Source organism: Podarcis muralis, chromosome 6, assembly GCF_964188315.1.
Source record: "Podarcis muralis chromosome 6, rPodMur119.hap1.1, whole genome shotgun sequence".
In the NCBI taxonomy this organism is placed as follows: domain Eukaryota; kingdom Metazoa; phylum Chordata; class Lepidosauria; order Squamata; family Lacertidae; genus Podarcis; species Podarcis muralis.
Window position 1 is genome coordinate 30755314 of NC_135660.1, and position 23778 is coordinate 30779091.

A 23778-nucleotide genomic window follows, 5' to 3' on the forward strand; every position below is an offset into this window, starting at 1 on the left:
CCAGTCTTACTCCTAGGCAAATGTGCATACGATTGTCACCTAGGATTGGGTAAAGCTTTAAAGAAGGTTGTCTTTCCATGTACTTTGTTTACATTTCAGTTAGATGTAGACATTTCCAACTCAATAATGCATAACTGTCCTTTGGCGTGTCTGGAGTTCACAACTTCATACCTTCCAGATTTGATTGGTTAATGGAAAAAAATTGTTTTGGCCCAGTAAATGGAGGAATGGGGAATGAGACTTTTTGAAACCAAGAAGGGTTTAGAATTCATGGTTCACTTCAATGGCACATATTGCCATATGAAAGAATTTTAGAAATTAAATGCGTCTGTCAAACCTAATGTGGATCTGAGCTATGTTTTCCAGACACCAGAATCTCCCAAGCATGTTTTACTCACCTATGACTTTTTAAAAATGCAGAATCCGTATTTTTGTTCCCATCTAATTAGTTCTGCTGAGTGAGCAATCATTATGAGGCTAGATTTTGAAAGGAAAATAAAGGTAAATCCATGGGTCTGGCTGTGGTAAAAAATCAGTACCACTTAACAGTTCGGTAAAACAGTGGTTCCTAACTAGCTAAGTACTGTGGACCTGCTGTTTTTTCAACAGCCGTTTGCTATCTCTGTGGCAATTTTTGTTATGTGAATGGTGACATGGATCCTCTGGGTGGGTTACGTGGACCCCCTGGGGTCAGTGGACCACCAGTTGGGAACCATTGCTGTAAAAGATTGCTTCAATATCATTATAGCTTTAAAGGCACACTTTGCAACTGATTCAGTTACATGGGATTGTGTATCCATGTCCATTAAAAGGATACTATTGAAGATACCTTTTTAGAAACTTTTGATGCATTGAATTCTCCTGGAAAAAGATCCATTGTATAAAGACTTGAATTGCTACAATATAAATAAATTGAAATAGATACACACATATTTTTGATGGAAAAGATAATTGTAAGTGGCTGGCAGTGGCTGTTCAGAGCCTCAGGTGAGAGAATCTTCTACAATCATCTGCTACCTATTCTTTTCAACTGGAGATCCCAGGGATAGATGTTAGGAGCTTCTGCATTTAAAGCATGTGTTCTATCAATCAGCTACTGTTCCTCCTCAGTTTTTCCTCTTATTGAACATTTATGTCTGTGTGATCCTTGTCATCAATTACATCCCTTTGGCAAACACCACAGGAGTATGATATACATGACACCAGCTGGATTTATGGCAAATTCTTCAGCATAGTATGCAATAGGAGAGACAATGTCTTGCTTTAAGATTCATGTGAAACCTTCTCAGCTGCTGTAAATCAACTCCCTTCTGATGTTGATTCTCATCATAGGCCCATAATTCCTGTGGCTTTTCTGAGTAGCATTTTTGTTAGGTGCCTCAATTTTATTCTACTCCGGCACTTTTTCGGGAGGACTTCTTACACGCCTTTCTGCTGATTAAATGGACCACTATAAAATTACACAACATAGAACTTTTTATATATAAACTTTTTAAATATAAAAAGCATAAACAAAGACGAGGCTGATATGTATTGCATGTGGAAGGTTTGTGTCTGGATCTTCCAATCCTTTTCTCTCTGTCTCTGAAATACTGTGGATGACTGTCAATATATTTAGAAAAGCAGTAGTGCAGAGAGACTCTTTTTCTTTCCCCTACACTATTTCTGTTATTTGTCCTTAGAAGAAATACGGTTGCAGTGGGAGATACAGGTACCTTCATTTTCCTTGAAAGGTCAAATTACAATTACGGGGGAGGTTGTGATCAGGAATTGTGGGAACGAAGGGTGGGGATATTGTGCTCGCTGAGTACTTCTCTGGGTGTTGTGCTAGCATGCTGTCTGTGCTATGTATGACGCCCAGTGTGCATTGTGTTGTATAATCTATGTATCTTGTTTAAGAAGGTCCTTAACACGTGTGTAGTTTTTTGATCCCTGGAGTGGGAAGGAAAGGGGAGACTGAGGGCATTATCAATATAGGTGCGCGCACTCCCACCCACCCCACTTTATATGCATGGCACTGGGAAATAATTCTATAATTCAATTCACACCCAGAAATGGTGGGGAGAGAGCTGGAGAGTCCTTGTGACTTGCAAGGAGACCATCCACGGGGCCTGAAGAGGATGTCAGTGAGGGCAGAGGAAGCCCCAAAGAGACTGGAGATGCAGCAGGGCTTGTTTTGGCTGCTCAGCCTCCCTGTCTAACAGCTGACATGCAAGGCAGTGCAGCAGCAGCTGCTGTCCCACTTTTTCCACCTTCCTGCCAGCTCCAGAGCTTCAATTCTACTTGTGGATATTTTTGGATATAGTATTTTTCAGTGGTTTTTTCCCCTGGGGGGACGCAGGGGTACTCATACCCCTAAACATTTTGTGAATCTAAGTTTGGTTTCATTGAGGGGCAGTATTTCAATATGAGTAGGAAAATGAGAGTACCCCTAAACATTTTTTTAGAAAAAAAGCACTGGTAATTTTGGTATAGATTGAACAGACAGCAGCAGAGAGGGTGTTTCATGGGTGCTCCCATTTTACACGGTCTCACTTATGTGTGCAGGGGCCCAGAACGTAACTCCTGCATGCAGCCTGTAGCTGCAAACTGTCAAAACATTACAAAACCTTTTTTTTAAAAAGACAGCACTGAATCTGAAACAGCAAGGGGAAGGTTCATGGGAGAAGAACAGAGCTGGAAAATGAAAATGTAGTGACAGGCCATTGTAGAAGGACTCTAGTAGTGGGTAGGCAGGCAGACATTCCTTCGAAGGCCAGCTGTTGGAAGTTGAGGAGAGTGTATTGGGGGATTTACAGGTAGGATTTTGACATGTCAATTCTGCAGTGCTTTGATGGGAGAAGGATGGCAGAGTGTTTGTGTGGCCTGCTCTGCCCTAAATGGCACATGATTGTGGAATAAGGGCTATAGTGTCTTTATTGAGCATGTGGGCGGAAGAACTATGGTAAAAGCCCCATAATGGCTAGTAAATTGTGTGTTGGAGAAGCTGCAGTGAGGTGAACATTCTTCCCTCTGTTCTGGGGATCTGAGGTGCCTTTGCCATGAGGGACTTTTGGCAGAGATGCCTACACACCCACACACCCACACCCTCCTTACTTTATTATTGATCAGCTTTGTAATTGACTATAATGCTTGGCCACAGAGAACCATTCAGAGTGCCAAGTGCTCTAATGAGGTGCTCTGTGGTCAGTCTTATGAGAATGACAACCAGATGACAGCAGCTGCTGGGAGAAGCAGGCAAAGACTAGAGCAACTGGTTAGATCAGTGCTGGCAGGTATCGGCAGCAGACATGGAAGGCAATCTTTAAACACCAGCAGCAACCTTTGGGTTGCAGTGGACATTTTGAGGTGGGGTGGAAGGACTGCATAAAAGATTGGCCAGAGCTGCATGTGGCCCATAGGCTGCCTGCATGTAGTTTAGAGGGTGGGGGATTGAATCCAGCCTCTAAACGGTAAATTGTTCTACAGTAATACCTCCGCGAACATCTGCCTTGTCTAGCGTCCATTCCGGCGAATGTCTGCGGCAAACCTGGAAGTACCGGAACAGGTTACTTCTGGGTTTGCTGCTCGCTTTGCCCTGTGTCCTTTTTGGCTAGCAACCGGGGCTCCAGAATGGATCCCAGTCACAAAACAAGGTACCACTGTATGTGAAATTGTATGTTTATATTGGTAAATCATAAATGGAATTAAATTAAATTAACAAAACAGGGGCCAGGGATCTCAGACCCAGGGGTTCAATGTGGCCCTCCAGTCCTCTCGCTCTGGCCCTTGGAGCTGTCTCCAGGTCATACCCCCTCCTGGCTGCAATGTGTCTTGAACTTTGAGAACACCTGATGTTTGCCTGGATGGAGAATAGAGACCAGGGTCTGAGTGTGTGTAGAAACTAGCCTACTGTCCAAAGGTAAAATTTACACATGTTGCTCCTCCCACTTTTGTCTCTAGTCCTGGCCCACTGGCATATGGCCTCTGCAAGGTTTCTCAGGAGGCAATCTGGGCCCTTGGGCTGGAATGGGTTCCACAGATGTGCTCAAAATAAGTGATCAGTACTCTCCAATTTTATCTCCTGCACCAAAATGGAATTTATACCCCATGATGAAGGCCCAGCAGCTCCTTAATTTAGAGCTGTTCTGAATGGGTCCTAAAAACATCCTTCTCCAGTCTTGGCTTCTCTCACAACTCAGAGAAGGCCTGCATTTCTCATCAGGCTGATTGACTATTTCTTTGCTGTCTGCTTTGCTCATTATTACCAATACTCGGTGGTGCTGAGAGTTCTTCTGTCACAAATGGCCAATCTTTACAGGAACAAGGAAGTGATTAATGGTGTCAAGATCTAATGTCAAGCATTGCCTATGTTTGTATTTTTTTAAAAGAAATCCTCCCCATCTCAGCGTGTGAGCCAATGAAACAAAGCTTTTAACTTGTCATGTTGGAATGGCAATTGGTGATGTGAAATGTAGGTAAACAGTATGTTTTGTGATAATGCTGTCTATTCTGACTTCTGTGCACATACTTTGCAGGCTATTTCCGTTTTCCTGCAAATGAGATTGTGGTATTTTAGTGCTGTTTCTTTTTGGCAAACACTTGTAAAGCATGAAATTTGTAGGCAAGAGGTGCTAAGTCTTAATGGCCCTGCAGTCAATGCAATAAGGCTCCTGATTCGGCATGTAAGTATTAGATCAAAAGGTTAAGACTTTACTCTTCCGAAGTCTGAAATAGAATACAGGGCAATTTTTCTGTCCTTGCATCCTACTCCCAGCCATTCCCCTCCCTGCTTTGCTCTGTTGCAGAAGGTCTTGCTTACCTTAAAGATTTAAAATCTGAAATAATCTAGGAAAATCACCCTAGCTACAGCCTGCACTATCATGTCCTGAAGATAAAGAATTCAATATTCTTCTTTTTAAATGACGTTTCATGATTTTGGGATTGCCTTGTCATTTTTGACTGTTTGGGATTATGGTTTTTGTGTGTGTTGTAAGCTGTTTGGAGATCTTTGGGTAACAAGTCACTAACAAGTCTAAACAGTAGTAGTAATGATAATAATAATTTCTGCCCTTTTGAAACATTCGTTTAAATGAAAGTTCAGGATTTTATTGGAGCAACTGATAGTTTCAGGAGCCACTGAGGTTCTTGGAAAACATTCAGTGATTCTGGAAACACACATAGCCAGATTTGGGAGTATCAAGTACAGACCTACAGACTAAGCTGAAATATAAAATATGTTTGGTAGCATATGTGCGGTAGTGCACAATTCCTTCCAGTATTGCCATTCCTCTTTCCAAGGAAGCAAGGAATGAAGCTTGTTTTGGCTAACACAGACAAAGGAGACCGTATATCTGATGTGCAGCATTGTAACAGACCCCGAAGAACCGCTATTGTGGTCTGCTTTCAGACTGGATAGTTTGGATTGAGAAACAGCATTGCCCACCAGGACAACCCGCACCCAGTGAAGGTCTTTGGATATAATATGTTAGTTGTTTAATCATTCTAATTCTAAAACCAAGTATACCCCATTGACTTTAGTAGGACTGACAACGCTTCATCACATTTCTCTATCCCCACATACTCACTTTAGTGAGAAATTTCTCTGTTGCGACAGTTAATCAGTGATATGTATAAAAGAAGTTTCAAACTCTTGCATATCTTTCGTGACACTTGTGAGAAATGGAGAAAGAAAGAGAGAGGGAAAGAAAACTGTTGCTGAATTTTAACAGGGGATGATACGTTCACCTATTACTTGCTTTTCATTTATTTATTATTGCACATTTATATCCCATCTTTCCAGCTCAAGGTGAGGTAGATGGTCCTGCTGCCTCCATCTTATCCTCACAGCAGCCCTGAGACTGTGACTAGCACAAGCTTACCCAGGGAGCTTCAAGGCTAAGTGGGGCTTTAAATCCTGGCTTCCCAGATCCTAGTACTGTACAACACTCTAACCACTAGGCTACACGGACTTTTCCTACTATCTTTGCAACAACATCTCAGCACAGAGCTGGATAAGCAATATTCATGGATCCTGTAGGAAACATGCAGCCTGGTCTTATGTTATTTCTGCTAAAGACATTCCCTGTTCCTGAGAGGTGCAGGAATTTCCTGGGCTCCATGTACTCAACTGAGTTGTCAAAAATGTGAGGGAGTGACTAGGGACAATAGTCCCTGAACAAATGATGGCAGCTGTGGCTTATAATATTGATGATGGTGATGATAAGAACACAGATAAGCAATTATATAGTGCCTATCAAGGCATTCACATGCATCATTTCCACAATCCTTTTCTTCATAATTTTTTATTAGTTTTCAAACAATTGAACAAATCCGATTCAGTTTTAATACAGTATTCCTTTAAGAGTTTGACTTCCCATCCTTACTTCATCGATGTTTCTATTCAAATCATTCATTTACCGCCATATATGTAAGGCTGAAAGAGAACTCCTAAGCGAGTTCGTTGTTGAGGTGAGATGATCACTTTAAAGGCTGTAGTGCTCGACACGTGTTCAAGCCCTGTGAGAATTGAAGAGGTGGGCTACAGAATTTTTTGAGGGGCGTAATTTTTTTGAGGGTTGGGGAGGGGGGGAAAGGGGAGGTGGTTTCCTAGTGAAAAGAGAGCACAGCAGGTAATGCCATCCATCTTAGCAGCAGTTTGAAATGTTCAGTGTAGTGATGAATGAGGGTATCTGACCCACATCTGTTTTACATTAGAATGGAACACTGCCCTGACATCGTTAGGAGCATTTGTCAAGATTCCCTGGACAGAGCTTCTGTAAATTACATGCCGCAAATGTGTCAGGGTCAGATAAGAGGATATCATTAACTCCACCAAAGTTTACTCATGATCCTGTCAGTTCAACTTAATACGTTAACAGCCAACAATTTTCTTTGTGCTGTTTCATTAAATCTTTCAATCAGGGTTAGAGAGGAGGGAGGGGGAAAGTATAACTGTAACCCCAAAATATAGAACGTGTTTGCCTCCCATAAATCATATTAATTGCAGACATGGTCACAGAGCATATTAGATGCAGGCATGCGTAAATGAATTAAAACATGTGAGGATTTTATGATGCCTATGGTAGGTCCAACTTGCTATAATACTAATCATGTTAAGTGGCATCGCATTTCATTTCAATGAAATAACCCTTTTCTCAGATTAGCGGGATTTACATTATTCAGGATAGATGGACCTGCCATAATAACCTAATAATAAACCAGATGTTGCCTACATATATTTAAGCTTTCATCACTCACCTCAGCTTAAATACAGAGGGTCAGCTCTTCAGCTGTTGTGGAGATGGGGCATTTACACCAGCTGAGCTTCTTTGTTATTTCTGGAAATTACAGCATCTCTGTGTATTGTTGGATGTTTCTTAGTTCAATGCACATTTAGCAGCAGGCTTAGTATTCTATGCTTGGGAGCCTGAGCTCAAGGTGCAAAGTGGGACCCACAGTGTATTCTTAGAGAGATGGATAAAACATATTTGATAATGGGCAATGGCAGTTGAAAGTATGAAACCATTCGGCATATATGAAGCGAGTTTTCTTGCTCGATGTGATCCCAAGTCCACATCAGTCAGAATACTATTTTGCCTGGCTTTTTGGAAGCAACAGAATTTTGTTGAAAACTAATATTAACAAATAGGTTTTCAGCATCATTAAATTTATTTCTTTGACCTCTACACATTATGTTCTAACATCTACTGTGTCTGGAGGGACCACACATCCATTGTATCCCCAGGAAAACTAGGGGCGAGTAAACAGGGTGCTTTTGAATCATATATGCAGGGCTTTTTTCCAGCTAGAACTCACAGGAACTCAGTTCTGGCACCTCTTTGGTGGATGGCATTGCCATTATAAGAGAATAAGGGAAGCGTTCATGGTGAGTTCTGGCATCTCTTTTTCTAGAAAAATAGCACTGCATATATGTATATTGCAAATTTGAGCCCTAATGAAACTTTGGCAGGAAACGGCAACATGGATTCAGCAGGGCTGAAAGGCATTGCCCCAAAGGTCACATGGTTCTACCGGCCTCTCTTATAGAGAGAGGAAACTTCTGAAGCAAAGGAGGGACCTTCTGAATCAGTGGAGACTCCCATGAAATTGAGAATCCAGGGCCATAGGTGTGTGCAAATAATGCATGCAATCATTAGTTGTGTAAGCTCAAAGGTTTACACCAGTTAGAGGGCATCTATTGTATTCCTTCTGAAGTAAATATTGAAGTTAGGTAAAACATAGGAAATACTATATTTTCCTCCTGTGCTTTAATTACGTAAAATATGTAGCATATTCAACATCTGGTTTCACCTTTGGCTTCAATGGAAGGGTGTTAGATTTTAATTCTAAAGGGAGTGGAACCCAGTTTAGCAATATGCTGGATGCAACCGAATTCTATGCAAGTGGTCAAGATAGCACTGAATGAATCCCATCAGGAGGAAATAAACCCTCAACTGAACTGCTAGGCTTTTTCTTGCTGGCTTTCGGAAACCATTTAGCAGGAATGGAACTGTATCCCCAAACAGCTAACATTTGTGTATCTCATATTCATGTTTCCCTTTCCCATTCATTCTTGAAAGCTCAGAGTGAAATCCTTAAAACACATAATGCCTAAAACAAACATTTAAATAAAACAACAATGTCATAATACAAGGACGAAACAACTTTCCCTACCCTTTCTATCAGCTTGTTAAAATGTCATGTTAGCACAACAGAGAATGCAAAATAGAATTATTTTTTCCTGAAATAGATTTAGCTTTTTTTAAAAAACAAAACAAAACAGTATACATTATAGAGAAGCAATTATTTCTCTTTTTACATTTGTTTGTTTCTTTAATGCCACCATATATTTGTTCTCCTTTTATAGTTTTTTTTATTTAATCATATATGTATATATGAAAAACTTTCAGAAAAGCCACAGAATTGTAGCTGGAAAAATCTCTACTGCAAGTCAGTTCACATCTCTAGAAAGATCCAGGTGTAAAATGTACTGCTTATATTGGCCTGCCCATCAGGAGGGGCTCCAGAAGTTGATGGACTCCAACTCCCATCAGCCCCAGCCAGCATGGCCAATGGTCAAGGATGGCAGGAGTTGTAGTTAAACAACATCTGCAGGTCTATAGGTTAACTGCCCTGCTGTGCATCATTTACTTCTAAAGTCCTTGGGAAGTAGAGGTGCTCAACATGTCTCAGGATAAGTCTTTTAATTGCTTTCCTAACAGAGCGATTAGGGTGAAGCCAGCCATGCCCTTCCTGTAACTCCTTGTACTGGTGCTATAAGGTCACGACACATACCGCAAGAGAGAGTTTCTGCCTTTAGGCTACTTCCCTTATAGCTTTCAAAGAGAAAGGGCCCAAAATCTAATTACCTAGATGCTAATCAACTGCAGCACGAATCCAAAAGACTCTGGTAGTATTTCCAATATGACAATTTTTGCTCTGATTCTACATTATTGTTTTTCCATCCATGAAGATTAGTTATTTACGAGTGTTGTGTGGTTGGATATGTTAGGTAGTGCCTAACAATTGACAGAGATGACTGAAACAAACATTGGTTAAAATGGGTGTGTGTGTGTGTTTGTGTGTGAAATGAATTCACCTCGCAAGTCCACTTTTACCATGTGGGCATGGCAAAATGGGTGCCTTTCAGTGAACATCCAGAATTTGGTGAATGGTGATTCTTCATCAAAAGTGAAACCCGAAATTCTTTATTACATTTGTATCCCACCTTTCCTTCAAGGTGGCACACATAGCTCTCTTTCTCTCCATTTTCCTCCTTACAACAACCCTGTGAGGTAGGTTAGGTGGCGAGACAGTGAGTGGCCCAAGGTTACCAAGTGAGCTTCATCACTGAGTGGAGATTAGAACCCCAATTTCCCAGGGATCCATCTAACACTTTAACCCCTACACCACTCTGGCATTCAGAATTTCAGATAAAACATTGGTAGAGCGCTGTCTGGGTTTTATCTCTGGCATCTCCCGTTGAGAGCTGCTGCAAGTCAGCCTAATTTTCCTCAAAAACAATGAAGTGTAGTGCCAGCATCTCCTGTTGAAATGAAATGGCTCACACTGGTTCTTGATGGCAATAATGCCTGAAAAGAGTTAGAGTCATGGGCTTAAACACCACCTGGAGCTCCTTAGAAGAAGTGTGGGGTGCAAAGGCAGCATATCACAACAGAGCTTCTCTAGATCTACTCCAGGATTAAGGACTAGATAATCTTGCCTATGTAATGTCTACAATGGGAATAGATTTCCACCTGCCCATGTGATTGCAATTAAAAACACTTTCCAGGCAGCCCTAATCTTAGGAGATGGCCTGATGATAATGGTGATCTGAGCACCACCACATCTACTGTTTCTCTGAAGCATGGTAACGCTGGGTTGATCTCATAGACAGAGCCAACAGACAGGTAATTCATGGAATATGAGGCCATCAGTGACTACCAGCTATGATTGCTATGTTCTACCACCACTGTTGGAGGCAGTATGCTTCTGAATGCCACTTGCGGGGAATCACATGTGAGGAGAGTGCTCATGTTCTTGACCCAGTATACCTAAAGGAGCGTCTCCACTCCCATGGTTCAGCCCAGACACTGAGGTCCAGCTCCGAGGGCCTTCTGGCGGTTCCCTCACTGTGATAAGTGAAGTTACAGGGAACCAGGCAGAGAGCCTTCTCAGTAGTGGCGCCCACCTTGTGGAATACCCTCTCATCAATAATAAACAACTATCTGACTTTTAGAAGACATCTGAAGACAACCTTGTTTAGGGAAGTTTTTAATGTTTGATGTTTTATCGTGTTTTTAATATTCTGTTGGGAGCCACCCAGAGTGCCTGGGGAAACCCAGCCAGATGGGCAGGGTATAAATTATTTTATTTTATTTTATTTTGCTTGTGGGTATCTGCTTGGCCACCATGAGAACAGAGTGATGAACTAGATGGGCCTTTGGCTAGATCCAAACAACTCTTCTTATGTTCTTAACTACCCTGAGTAGGGAACGTTTTGAAGTACATCCAGATTATGAGTGCCTGTGATCCTATAAACATTCAGTTGGGAGCAGGTCCCATTACTGGAACTTGTATCTGAGTAAACATGGATTGAATAGAGTTGGACAAGGCTGGCATACAGCTTTCAAAGACAAAGCAGACTGTTCCAAATAACTGCAAAGACATGTAGAAGTGCCATTTTTGCCCTAAGAAAATCAACCCTAAGAAACTTGCAACTGCGTTGATATTGGGTGGTTGCAATGGGTTCCGTGAGTGAAGCTCGGATCCTCACACCTCAGTCTTAAAGCAACCCAGCAACTGGATTTAGCTGGGATCTTGCATTTGCATCAGTCAGATGAAATGTTTTGCAAAACTGCAGAGCTGAAGATGAGCAGGATTTGACCTATTATGCTAACTACAGCAAATAGGCAAACCTGTCTCCAAATAGCTACTCAAGTTAACAATCTTATTGTTATGCAGTTCATCGAAGAATTTTAACTTTCTGATAAATAATTTGTACTTTAGCTTCTAATCAAATCATGAAGGTTGTGCCAAAATAAATATCTTCTAGATTTACTGTTTTTGACATAACTCAGGCCCAAAATGAAGTCCTCCCCTCCCACTGCAATCCATTATTTCTGAGTCTTGAAAGGACAAATCTCAGAACCCCAAACATTCCTCAGAAGGAGACTTCACCAAGTTCAGTGGATCTGAATTCCTAGTAAACAGATTGCCATTGAATTCAAATACAATTATCCTCAAAATACTTATGCTAGCAGTTGGGGACAGAGAACCTGTGTTACATTCCAATTCCCATCAGTCCCAGCCAGCTCAGAGATGGTGGAGTTGCAGTCCAACAACATCTGAAGACCACAAGTTTCTTCAGAAGGAGATTGGGGGTAATAATAACGACAATAAAATCTTCTGATAGGAAAACCAGCTATGTGAAACCACTTTTTGAATTATTAGGCCAAAGTTAGTTATCCATTTGGGAGCACTAGTTTAGGAGGGCCAGTGTGATGTAATGGTTTTGGTGTCAAACTAGGCCATGTGAGACCAGGGACAAATCCTCACTTGGCCAGTCACCAACTCTCAGCCTATGAGGACAAAATGGAGAGTGGCAGGGAATGATGTATGCCAACGTGAGCTCATTGTGAGATGTGATCAGTCATTATAGAGTCAAATAAATGGTATTCCTATACGCTACAGATACTATTTTATTTGGGTAGTGGTGATGCAGCAGCAGGGATGCCAGTCAATCTGTTTAAACATATGCTATATCTATTTCTTCTTGAAATTAGAATGTCAAGAATTAGAGACTTAATATTCTTGTGGATTGCTTAATGTATAGTTTTGCATGTCTATTAACCATTTCCCCCCTTTTTGTTTTAGGTAATGGGCCTCTTAACTAACCATGGTGGTGTACCTCACCAGCCCCAAACTGACTATGCCTTGTCCCCATTAACTGGGGGTTTAGAACCGACCACTACAGTATCGGCTAGCTGTAGTCAAAGACTAGATCATATGAAAAGTTTAGATAGCCTGCCTACATCCCAGTCGTACTGCCCACCAACATACAGCACCACTGGTTATAGTATGGACCCTGTCACGGGATATCAGTATGGACAATATGGACAAAGTGAGTATTAGGTCATGATCAATCTATATAAAAGCCAGTTTTGGGGTTCTGTCTTTTTGTCATGTAATTGGATGTCCTCCAGATGGTTTGGACTACAATTATCATCTGTCTGGAGGGCACCAGGTTGGGAAAGGCTGCTCTAGCATTGCAGGGCAACAGTTGAACAGGTCTTATTTGAGACATCATTGAGTTGTGCCAGTTCCATGCAATATCCCAGTTCGGACCACCCTTGTACTGTCCAAACTGGTCCATCCTCTAGCATGAGCCAAAAACGGTACCCAGGGTAGACTTATGAAGCTTCAAGGGTGGAGTTATGAGGCTCAGTTCTCAATAGTGTCTACTGAGTTCAGTGATACAGCTGGAAGACCCTGTCTCCTGTTGAAGACAAAACTTTTAAGGCTCTCTTAATGCACAGACCCCTTCTTTCCTGACGACCTGTGCTATTTCATGCTGTTTTAATTTATCATGTATGTTTAATGATTTATCATGGCTTTTTATGGATTGTATTTTGCTGATATCTTTAAGCTGTATAGTGTGTGTGTGTGTGTGTGTGTGTGTGTGTGTGTTTTCAAAAGGGGGTTAGACATTTTATAATAAAGAAATGATGGGAATTTTGCAAGTTTATGAAAAACATTTCATCATCATCATAGTTCTTGAGAATCCAAGTCCAAACCTGTTTTTAGCCTGAGTGGTTGTTATATCAGAGGAATGAATGAATGAATGAATGAATGAATGAATGAATGTTATATCAGAGGTAGGGAACCTCCAGCATTTGAGATGCTACTGGACTCTGTTCCCATCAGCCCAAGCCAGTGTGGTCAATAGTCAGGATTAATGAGATTTGTAGTGAAATATAATTTATGTGTATGTATAATATGTAACTAAAAATTCAATAAAGATCATCTTAAAGAGAGAGAGAGAGAGTTGTAGTCCCAACAACATCTGGTGGGCCACAGATTCCCCTGATTACCTTGGCAAAGTAAATTTCATTTAGGCTGCAAACCCATTAAAATCAATAGGGCTTTCTTCAGAACAAACAGGCAGAGGATTGCACTATAAGCCTCCATTCTGCATTTGTAAAACAGAGATTATAATAGCCTGTATAAATTGACATGATAAATTATACCTAATCTAACTCTTCTTGACTTAAGTATAGAGTTTGCAAATATCAGTATTCCCAGGGGCCATGTTACTCCTAGAGTGATCCGGGCAGCAAAACCATATTTCAGTGCACAACTTGACAGGTAGGCAGGCAGGCCCTATAATAAAGTTAGTGATATTTAATAATAAAAACTTCATAGTTACAAAATTCATTCACTCCTGCCAAGGGCAATGGCCAAAGGGGTTGTATACAACCCCTCCAAAAGAGGTACTAACATTCAGGTGTGAATTGTCATTCTCTCTTCTTCTGGGACAAAAATATTTTCCTTAAAAATGAAACGATGGTCAATTTTCTAACCCATTTTAAATTGGGTAAGATTATTGGGCTGCTGAAACCATTAACACCTCCTCCAAAACAATAGGAGTCTTATTTTGACCATTAAAAGTGATGCATACATCTGTAATAACAAAACAAGATGAAAATGTTTGCCCATAAGAAGAAATAACAAGAATACATGTAAGTCAAGAGCGATGGTGAAGCACATTCATTTTCTTCCTTTCATAGTAGAGCTACATTCGCTGCTAAGACAGTGGATTGTTCCAGCAAGATTTCTGCTGCATAATTATTTTCTAAAGTGATGTCAACAACATCTTGATGTTATTAATTGTTGAGACATGAAACCTGATTGCCATTAGGTAAAACAGAGGGGTTGTCCAAAATGAAATAACCACTGGCATTCCACTATTAGAAACACATGTTCTTAATGAGGTCAGCTCAAGAATCATTATAGTATATAATCCCAGATACATAGAGTTTTGTCAAACTTGTCCTAAAAATAAAAATATTAGGCCCTTTCCTTTGATATATCAGTATTAAATATGACAATGTCAACCTGTAGTTGACACTGCCCCTTGCTGTGAGGTTGTCACAGCATGACTTAAAAAGCTTCTTTTGCTATTTTCTTTTCTTACAGGTGCCTTTCATTATCTGAAGCCAGATATTGCATAAATGAACTGCCCACTCCAAGTTAAAGCCAGTCTTGTTCCTGGTCTCACTCCAGTATTTGGAATGGAGCGATCTTCTCACCAAAATGAGGCCCAGAACGGAGTGATCATACAAGAGATAATGGGACTGTTATGTTTTTTCCTCCAATCAATGCTTTCAATAAGACATTTGGACATGTTGGGTAAAGCAGCTCGGAAGACAAAGACCATGAGCCATAACACAAATAAAAAGCAGCACTGATTTGTATAAAGAAGAAAAAAAAAAATGGCAGAATGTTTCGAACTGCTGGGCTGCAGTAAACATTCCATTTTTAGGTTGACGAAGAGGCATGGATTAATTTGGACACACCATGTTCTAGAATATGGCATGGGATATTCTGCAAATTCAAACCATTTTTTGACATTTGATGCCGACTTTTGAATCTGCTCAGTTTGCAAAGCACGGGCGGGAGAACACTGTTTTACACACTGGAAACTCAAAAGGAAATGTTAAGGTCCGTAGGAAGCTAGACTAGATGTTTGAAGACTTCCAGAAATAAGTTATTGGCTATCTTCTTGTTCTTTGTAATCATATTGTTGATAAATGTCACATGCGAGGGTTTTCTTTTTCTTCATTGCAGCAAATGAAATAATTGTGTAACATGAAGAAAAGTTTTGCAAAAGTTTTTTGTGCGTGTGAAGTTTTCCTAGTCCGTGATACCTCCTGGAATAATCAAGCAACAACAAACAATACAGAATACCTTTGATTTCCATGACTGCTTAACAAAGTGCAATATGGCGTACCTCACCAAGCCTTGGTAACATCCAAGGCCTTATATATAGAATCAAAATTATATTTTTCCAGGTACTTTTATTTTTTCAGTACATAGTTCACTCTTTTAATATGCTGAGGTGTCACAGTCTCTTTAAATGATCTCCAGTTTCTTAGTTTTGACAGGTGACCATTCTGGGGAGACAACACATTTTAAAATTCTTATGTTTACATTTATTATTATTATTAGCAAAATGCAGGACATAAATCACAATGTCTCTGTAGGTGACATGTAATTTTAAATTATACAGTGGCATCCAATATATAAAGGAAAATCCAATGGAAACCAAGGTTTACATACGTTTTTGTGTTGTGACATTTTCAAATGTCAATAAATTTGTGTTTTGAAATGTTAGGAGGGACAGGAAGATGGAAGGCAGTGTTATTTATTTTTCTTTATTCTTGGAACAATGAGTGAGGTAGGGCACAAATACATTCCTTTTAGAATTCAACTCAATGAAAATAGTGAGTTAGTAAGACTAGGTACAGAGATTAGTTTTCAGATTGGTCTTAAAGGGTGATGGAACAAAAGAAATACTATCTTTGTGTTACAGCCTCTACCAACAACACACGTGTTGTAAAAAAAAAAGTCTCATATTAAAAAGTGCAGTAAATATTTACTATTTATAATGAATAAACAGCTATGAAAACTTGCCAAGCACTCACTGCTTTTGGTCATAAATTGTGCAAGCAGCAATGATATTGTTGTTGTTAGTGCTATTAGTGCTTCTCCCCCCCAAAAAATGCATCACCAATGTACAATCCACTCTACAGAGTAATGGGAGTAAAACGACAGTAATACAGGGGGCTGCCTTGTACCAACTCAGGCCATTGGTCCATCTAGCTCAGTTTGTCAACACTGATTGCCAGAAGTCCTCCATGTCTTCCCTAGTCCCACCAAAAGATGTCACAGGTTGAACCTGGGACCTTCTGTGGATGCACTTATGCTGTACCACTAAACTATAACTCTTTCCCCAAGAAACTTCTTATGGCAGCATCACTCACAAGGAACCTACAGTCCAAGGTCAGAAACACACATTCCATGCAGTTCCAGTCTTGTTTGATTTATAAAATGCTGTGCCTTGGACCACAACTTGAAGGGAAAAGAGAGAAAATCTCCAGGCACACAAGAGAAAAGTTTAATTGGTCCTAGGATGTGTACATATTATTGTTTATTCCAGCATTCTCCCACCACTGGTGTTTGAAGCCATGTCGACATGATATTAGCCAGAATCCATATACTTCCTTGTCGTTTCTTGAACAATACTATGGTTCAATGTGTTTTCCCTCAAACTGGCTTCCATCCGAGTTGAAAATATAAGCCATGTTCACATCAAACTTAAGCATGGTTCAGAATGACATGTCCAATGGAATTTATGAAACTGCTACTTGGTATATCTGAAGGCATCTACCAATCCATCTTTTGGTCTACCAACACCATCTTTGCTGGTGTTTTCCCTGTTGTGATATCCCACATGCTCACATAAGGGAAAGATCAGTTTGCCCTTGCTTTATTGCAGAGCATTCTGCTATGATCTCAAACAGGAATGAGTGAGTCTCAGTTCAGGGCTGTTTGAAAGGCCTGCTCTGGGAGCTGCTTGTGGCTACTAACAGTGACAGAATATGCTTAAAGGTGTTTTCTGCTTTGTCATTACTTTGCGGGCCATGTCTTGGTAAGCCTGACGTTGCCAGGGTAGGGGCACAGGAAGCAATAAACGACATGACAATATTCGGGGGATCGAAATGGCCGCAACTTTACTGATTACAGATGCAAGAAGACTTTGGCTCAGGCATCGGCTATGTATCCTGGATCAGCCAACCCGGTTGCTGGCTGATAAAGTTATCAGGGTCAATCCTGGGTTTAGGATCCCCATATGATGCACATCAAAGATGGGTGACTCCTCCAGGACACCAGTTAGGAAGCTCCGATTGCCAACTGCGCTGCTGGAAGGAGACTCTGCTGGTTTTCAGAGATGGGACCATGATTTAAACCTGGACCAGAGTGGAAAGACGATTCCCCAGGCCTATTTCCAAATTCCCACCTCACAGCCTGACCTCTGATTGGCCGATTCAAAAGAGGTAGAGGAGTTCTATCACTTCCCACAGCTGGCTGGAGCTGATGACACTGGCCAGCCAACCACGTGGAGTTTATTTCCCTTCCACAGCTTGCCAGGATGCAACTGCTGCCACCATCAAGAACCACAAGCGGTCTTTATATGCCTGAGGGAGGCTTGTGCTAAGCCCCACCTCCCCCATCAACCTCTACTCAGTTTAAGCCTTGAAGCTTTGATCCTATGGTACAGAAAGGAAAATGAGAAGAAACTAAAATGCATTCGTTAAACACATGTACACCCACCCACACCCCTCTGTTGTCAAGCGGTTTTTGCGAAGGTAAATGATCCTGTGAGCTTATGTCATCTCAAATGTCTGCAGCACAAAACCATTGTGGTCAGGCATCATTTGTTATCAAACCTCTCAGGCAACGTCAGGAGAAATCAAAATACAAGTGGGGAAGACATACTTCATTTGACCTTTACGGGCTAATTTAATCAAGTTAGCCCGATGCACAAATATGAAAGAACATCTGCTGATAAGGGCAAAACTATAGCTTCCTTGTCTTGAGCTTGGAAGGAGCTCAGAGGCTTCATTAACTATTCCGTGTCCTCAGCAGCTCTTATACTGTTTTCATATGGTGAGCATATTTGCCTGTTTCCCTGTTTCCGTGCCTCTTTTCTTTGGGCAGCAAAAGGAATGCTGTACTACCCTGTTCTGTGTCCAGTGAAGGGACAGTGTCCACCTTTGCCTACGATGTTATGCATTCTTTAAATGCACATAACGCCCCAAATGCCAGGCTGCTTTGCAAAGGGACAACAATCTTTAGACTACTTCTTTGTAAAGTGTGCCACAAGTAATGAAGAAGCAGAAACAGGGTAGATAAAAAGCAATGCTTAAAGTAGTTTTTATCTGATTTGTATTGGATTAAAGTTGATTTAGGCTGCAATCCTATGGTCCCTGGAATAGTGTGGATTTTCCATTCTGCAGGTAGAGCAGGAAGACTATAGAGGTATCTTCCTTGCAGCTGCAGATACCTCTCTGGTTGCCTCTCCATCGTCTTGCAGTGGAGAAGGCAAAAGGAGGCATAGCAGGGGCAGATCAGGTTTTAGGAATGTAGCCAGCTCTATACCAAATTAGTGCATTGGTACATCAGGCTCAGTATTGTCCACACTGATTTACAGCAGCTCTCCAGGCTTTCAGACTGAGGATAATTCCCAGTCCTTACTGGATATGGCAGGTATTGAATCTGGAATCTTTTACATGCAATGCAGATGCTCTAACCCTGAGCTATAGCCCTTCCTTGGGATCTGCTGGTTTCAAAGCAGGAGGATGAATAAGGACCACGGAGTTGGAAAGGGCCCATGGGCAGAAAATGAATTTGTGAAGCATAGCACAAAAAGTAGGAACTATGAGCTTCAGAACAGAAAGCATGGGCATATACAGAGTGCACTTCCCTTGCCACTGAAGAATCACTGTATTTCATAAAATGATTCCACAACTCAAGAGTGTTCTCAGATCGTGCTTCTTTACTGAAAAAAAAATGTTTAGAGGTGCTATTTGATGAATTTATTTCATTTACATTCCTAAGAATTTGGGTTAGGATCAACAGGAACCTTATAAACTCATGAAAGGGTCAATGAGCAAAGGAAGTTTGGGAAACCTTGGACTAGGGATTCCTGAATGAATGATCAGCTCCCTCTCAGCAGAACAAGGCTCTTCGAAGGACAACTTCATCTGGTTTAAATTACAGATAGGTGCAGATTCCTGGGTCTCCCCCCAGTAATGTGCATTTCGATTTATTTCTGATCCCATAATCTGTGGTCAAGATTTTAAATGTTAATGCCCCCTGCTCATGTGCCTCAACAGTAGTTTAAGCTGCTTACATTAGCAGACAATAATGTTCATCTCAGCAGTTCGTACTGTTTTCAATGCCACAAGAATAGGTCGGACCAATTTTCTTTCTGGCAGCCCTTCTCCCAAGACATGCAGATGGAGAGGTGCAGTTAGGTGAAACGTTTGGAACGTAACCCAGGTTTCACAATAAAGCTTGTTTGACGGTTCACGAAGAAATAATGGTACAGTACTGTATCCAAATCTTGCTATTGATGGAGAATGATAATTGATTTCAATGGCTCTGGGTTGGTTTTCTCTCTCTCTCTCTCTCTCTCTCTCTCTCTCTCTCTCTCTCTCTCTCTCTCTCCCTCCCTCCCTCCCTCCCTCCCTCTCCATGACGATTTTCAGCTTGTGGGAGCATGGAAACAGACTTTTTGAGTAGCATTGCTAGCCTTGCTACTCTTGTGGAATGACTTTCCTGCTGAAATATGAGAGGCCCATCAGTGCTCGTTCTGCTGGCTCCTACAGATACCTACTTAAACAAGAATTCCCTTGAACTGAACTTGGGGTTTTATTGTTTTAACTGTTTTGTTATGCTTTTTATTTGAGAAATTAGCATACACTTATGTCATTGGCAAAACTCACCTTTGAGATTCTGTGTCTGTACAGAAATACAAGTTATCATCCTGCTAGGGAGGTCTCTGGTGAAGGGCTTCAAAGACCACTCAACAGATCTGCTCAAACAAGGTGTCCAAATGTTGCCCACAAAGCTTGGAATGTAGAATCATAAGCTTTCCAGTGTTGCAAAAATAATCAGCTGTAAGGCTCAAGTCTTGCTGGGTGTAGTTGACATCATAGGCTGGGACATCACAGCTGCTGATGCAAAATCCATGGTGGGCAACACTTCAGCAGCTGATACACTTGTGAAATGTCTACAAGATCCACTGTGATATCAGTGGCAAGTTGCAGATACCACATGACCTGGAAGAGCTGGGAAGCTTTATTGGCTTTGGGAACTTGGTAAGTTCAACCAAAGGCCATTTACAATTCTGAAGGAACTAGGTTCCAAAATTTATAAAGAAGCATAGGATGTTGCCATGCTCAGCAGAAATGGTTAAAGAAGGTTGCTATGTGAACAATCACATGTGATAATTGCCTTAGTTTTCTTTATTTCGGCTGTGATGAGCTCTGTTGTTAGGAGGTGGGACAATCAGACAGAACAGAGGCAGGAGGAACAGGAAGTCAAGTCATGCGGGCTTTTGACACTGTCCACCATATTGGTGGGACCTGGGCTGGCTCTTTGTTCACCCGTCTCTCTCTTTAACTTCTAACAGTCTTCCAGTGAGCAAGAACTTTCTTGGCCCAGGAGCTTCAGCTCATGGTAATGATAATCTGCAAAAATACAGGGCGATTGCTTCTATTCTGATTTTGCTCAAATTCATCAGGGGAGATTAGCTGTGACAGTTTATTCAGTGACTAAATCTTGATACTTTTTCAGTCTTAATTCATAACATAACTGTAAGCTATTGCCCTGTGTTTATATTTCCCATCCATTTCTCACATTTCCAAAGCAGACTGATATGCGATCCCAGCAGTTTAGCTTCCATAATTGGCATTTTTCTAGGACCAAAAGGAAACAAATTCTTTATCCCCCATACTTATTTAATTTCTGGGAAACAACAAGTAAAATGGCTAATCCACTGTTTGATCTTGGTTCCCTCTGCTGAGTGTTCATTTTTCTTTTAATCTTATGCTTTCTTTTTAATCTTCATTCATTGTCTCTACCATCACTGGATGAATTTCTTATCCTTTAACTATTCTATGGAAATGATAATGTGCAATCCCAAACATTATTTTTTTCCATTTCTTTAAGACAAGCAATGGGCATCTACTTCTTAAACACACTCAGCACATATTCTCTGATAGTCTGCACATGAAGCAAATGTTGCCTTCATGTCAATGAAACATGGACCCAAGCTCCAAACAATGAAACATGGACCCAAGCACCATCACATCTTTCTACAACAGTTTTTACACCATTTGTTACATCATTGCATTGCATGATCTGTCTTAAAAGGTAATTCCTGGTTCACACATAATCAGGCAGTAAATGCAAGGTCCATATCTAAAAATACCTTGAGCAATATTTTAAACTACCCCAAATGCTGATGCACAAAGTAATAACAACCCTTCACACCTTTTCCTGACTTGCCCAACTTGTGGTTCTGGTCAACATTCAATTGCGCTAAAGTATTTGAGTTTAAACTTCTGGAAATCTCAGTCCCACGAAGCCATAGCTTATATAGCATGTCTTGTGTGATGTCCAATTGCTAATACTTCAGAAACGTTAGAAAGGATTCCAAGGACCCAGGAAGTGACATTTATAGTCCATGCATTATATAAAGGACAAGAGTTTTAAGAATTGCACTCCAATAGATCTTGGAGATCGTGCAATGAAATAATGAAATGTGCCCAATGTAATAGTACAAAATTTAGCAAGAGCAGTGCTTCTTTCTGGGGGTACTCAAAGGTACACAGTAACAGCACCTTTTTTCTAGAAGAAAAGCACTGGTTAAAAATGTGGCATTTCTGTAACAACTTCATGGTGAGTACCAGCACCTCTTTTTCTAGAAGAAAAGCACTGAGCGAGCATAGATGAAAAGCAGCACATGGGGTTGAATTTGAGGCAATTTATTATATCATGAACCAGTAGGTGGCTAAAGATTCCTTACCCTGCTAGGAACATTCCATACTAAAGTAATTAGTTGGTTTACATAAAGATTTAATACTACATCTACTAATCAGAGTGGACAAAATAGTAGCTGTGATCCAGAAAGGACCTACAGGACCCAATTTGACATTTTGGCACCGTAAACTATTGGGGCATTTTATCATGGGAAAACATACACATTGGATTAAGATGTCTGAGAGCTACACAAATCATCAGTGTGGCCTCTTCTTGCAGGTAACAACGTGTCAGGGGTTCAGGAGCAGAGGGACAGGAAAGGGAGGAATTAGAGACCGAGGGAGAGGAATCCGAGGGAGAGGTCAGCGATGATAACCGTCCGAGGTCTCTAAGTCTCTCCAGCGAATCAGAGGATTCACAGAAAGGGGCTCCCGTGGTCAGAGCTAGGGGGTTGCCAGAGGGAACACCTCAGGAAGGAGGGGCCAGAGGGGACTCAGAGAGCAGCAGCTGGAAATCGGGACCAGCTTCCCCACCGGAGAGCAGTAGGGGGGAGGAGCCCCAGGCATCGGCAGCAGGCAGCTTTCTGTCAGCGGAAGGACATGAGTCAGGGTTAGCCACGCCTGCATCAGAGAGCGAGGAAACGGTCAAAAGGAAGGTCAGGGGCAGCGCGCGCGCGCCAAGTTCAAATGTACAAGAGGGTGGCGCAATGAGCAGCCCGGAGAGGGAGCCGGGTCCCAAAGCCCGCCGAAGAGAGGGGGAGGAGTCCGAGGGGTCCGCATCCGAGGCGTCCAGGAAGGAAGGCACCCCGGGGGGTAGTAGGACCCAGAGGCGGAAGGAGAAACGAAGAAGGTGGAGTAAGGCTAGAGTCTTAAACTGGTGTACAGGGGGCGGAGACTCAGACGAGGCTTCGCTGGTCTAGGGTCTAGACGTAGAGACGCACGCTAGGGCTTGAAAATGGGAACTAAACTTCAATAAAGACTTTTGTACAGTTCTGCTGGCTAGCGTTGGTCTTCTGTGAGCTGGGACCTGGAGGCAGTCTCTGACACAACGTATCCAGAATCTCACCTTCACCAGATCACTACAGGACACATTAAACCTGAAAAATCAAAGTTGCAAGATTTCCTAACCGCTAAGTCATTTCTATAAACCAGTATCTTTTATTTCAACAATTCCTTTTTAAGAATATTTTTAGCTATCGGTATCTTTACAATTTACAAAACTTTATTACAAATTAAAACAACAAGCAATTCCTTTTTAATTTTTTTTAATTGAATTTTCACAATTATAACAAAAACAACCTGATAAAAAGGAGAAACAACAGCAGAAAAACATACAAATATCAACAAAAGAAAAAGAAAAAAAGGAAAAAAGAGAAAAAAACCTAAACCACAACAATAAAAAACATAATTTTATCCCATATCCCTTAAAACCCAAATTTTATATACATTGTTAATTGACTTCCTCAAATCCCTCCCTTCTGAATTTCCTTGTATCTGCATGTAACAGCTTTCCAATATCATTCTCCCACAAAAATATTTCCAGCTCCTATCTAATCTGTTCACTTTTCTTACTGTTCTAAATCCCAATTATTTCATTAAATCCTAATTTAATCCTAGGCCTGTTTGGTACTTTCAAGTGATTTCTATTTTTTTATATTACAATATTTATTGAAATAGTCCTTAA

General features: G+C 41.1%; 1 protein-coding gene across 4 annotated transcripts in view; it reads left to right on the forward strand.

Moving 5' to 3' along the window:
• Nucleotides 1-16174, forward strand: part of PAX3 (paired box 3) — a 107486-nt gene extending 91312 nt beyond the window's left edge. For 3 of the 4 annotated variants that reach the window (XM_028731052.2, XM_028731051.2, XM_028731054.2), the window contains 2 exons: nt 12358-12604; nt 14680-16174. In XM_028731052.2, the coding sequence (XP_028586885.1) occupies nt 12358-12604; nt 14680-14714 (282 nt within the window). In that variant the 3' untranslated portion in view covers nt 14715-16174. The remainder of the gene's footprint in view (nt 1-12357; nt 12605-14679) is intronic. The other variant, XM_028731053.2, reaches the window with a different exon arrangement.
• Nucleotides 16175-23778: the final 7604 nt, after the last annotated feature.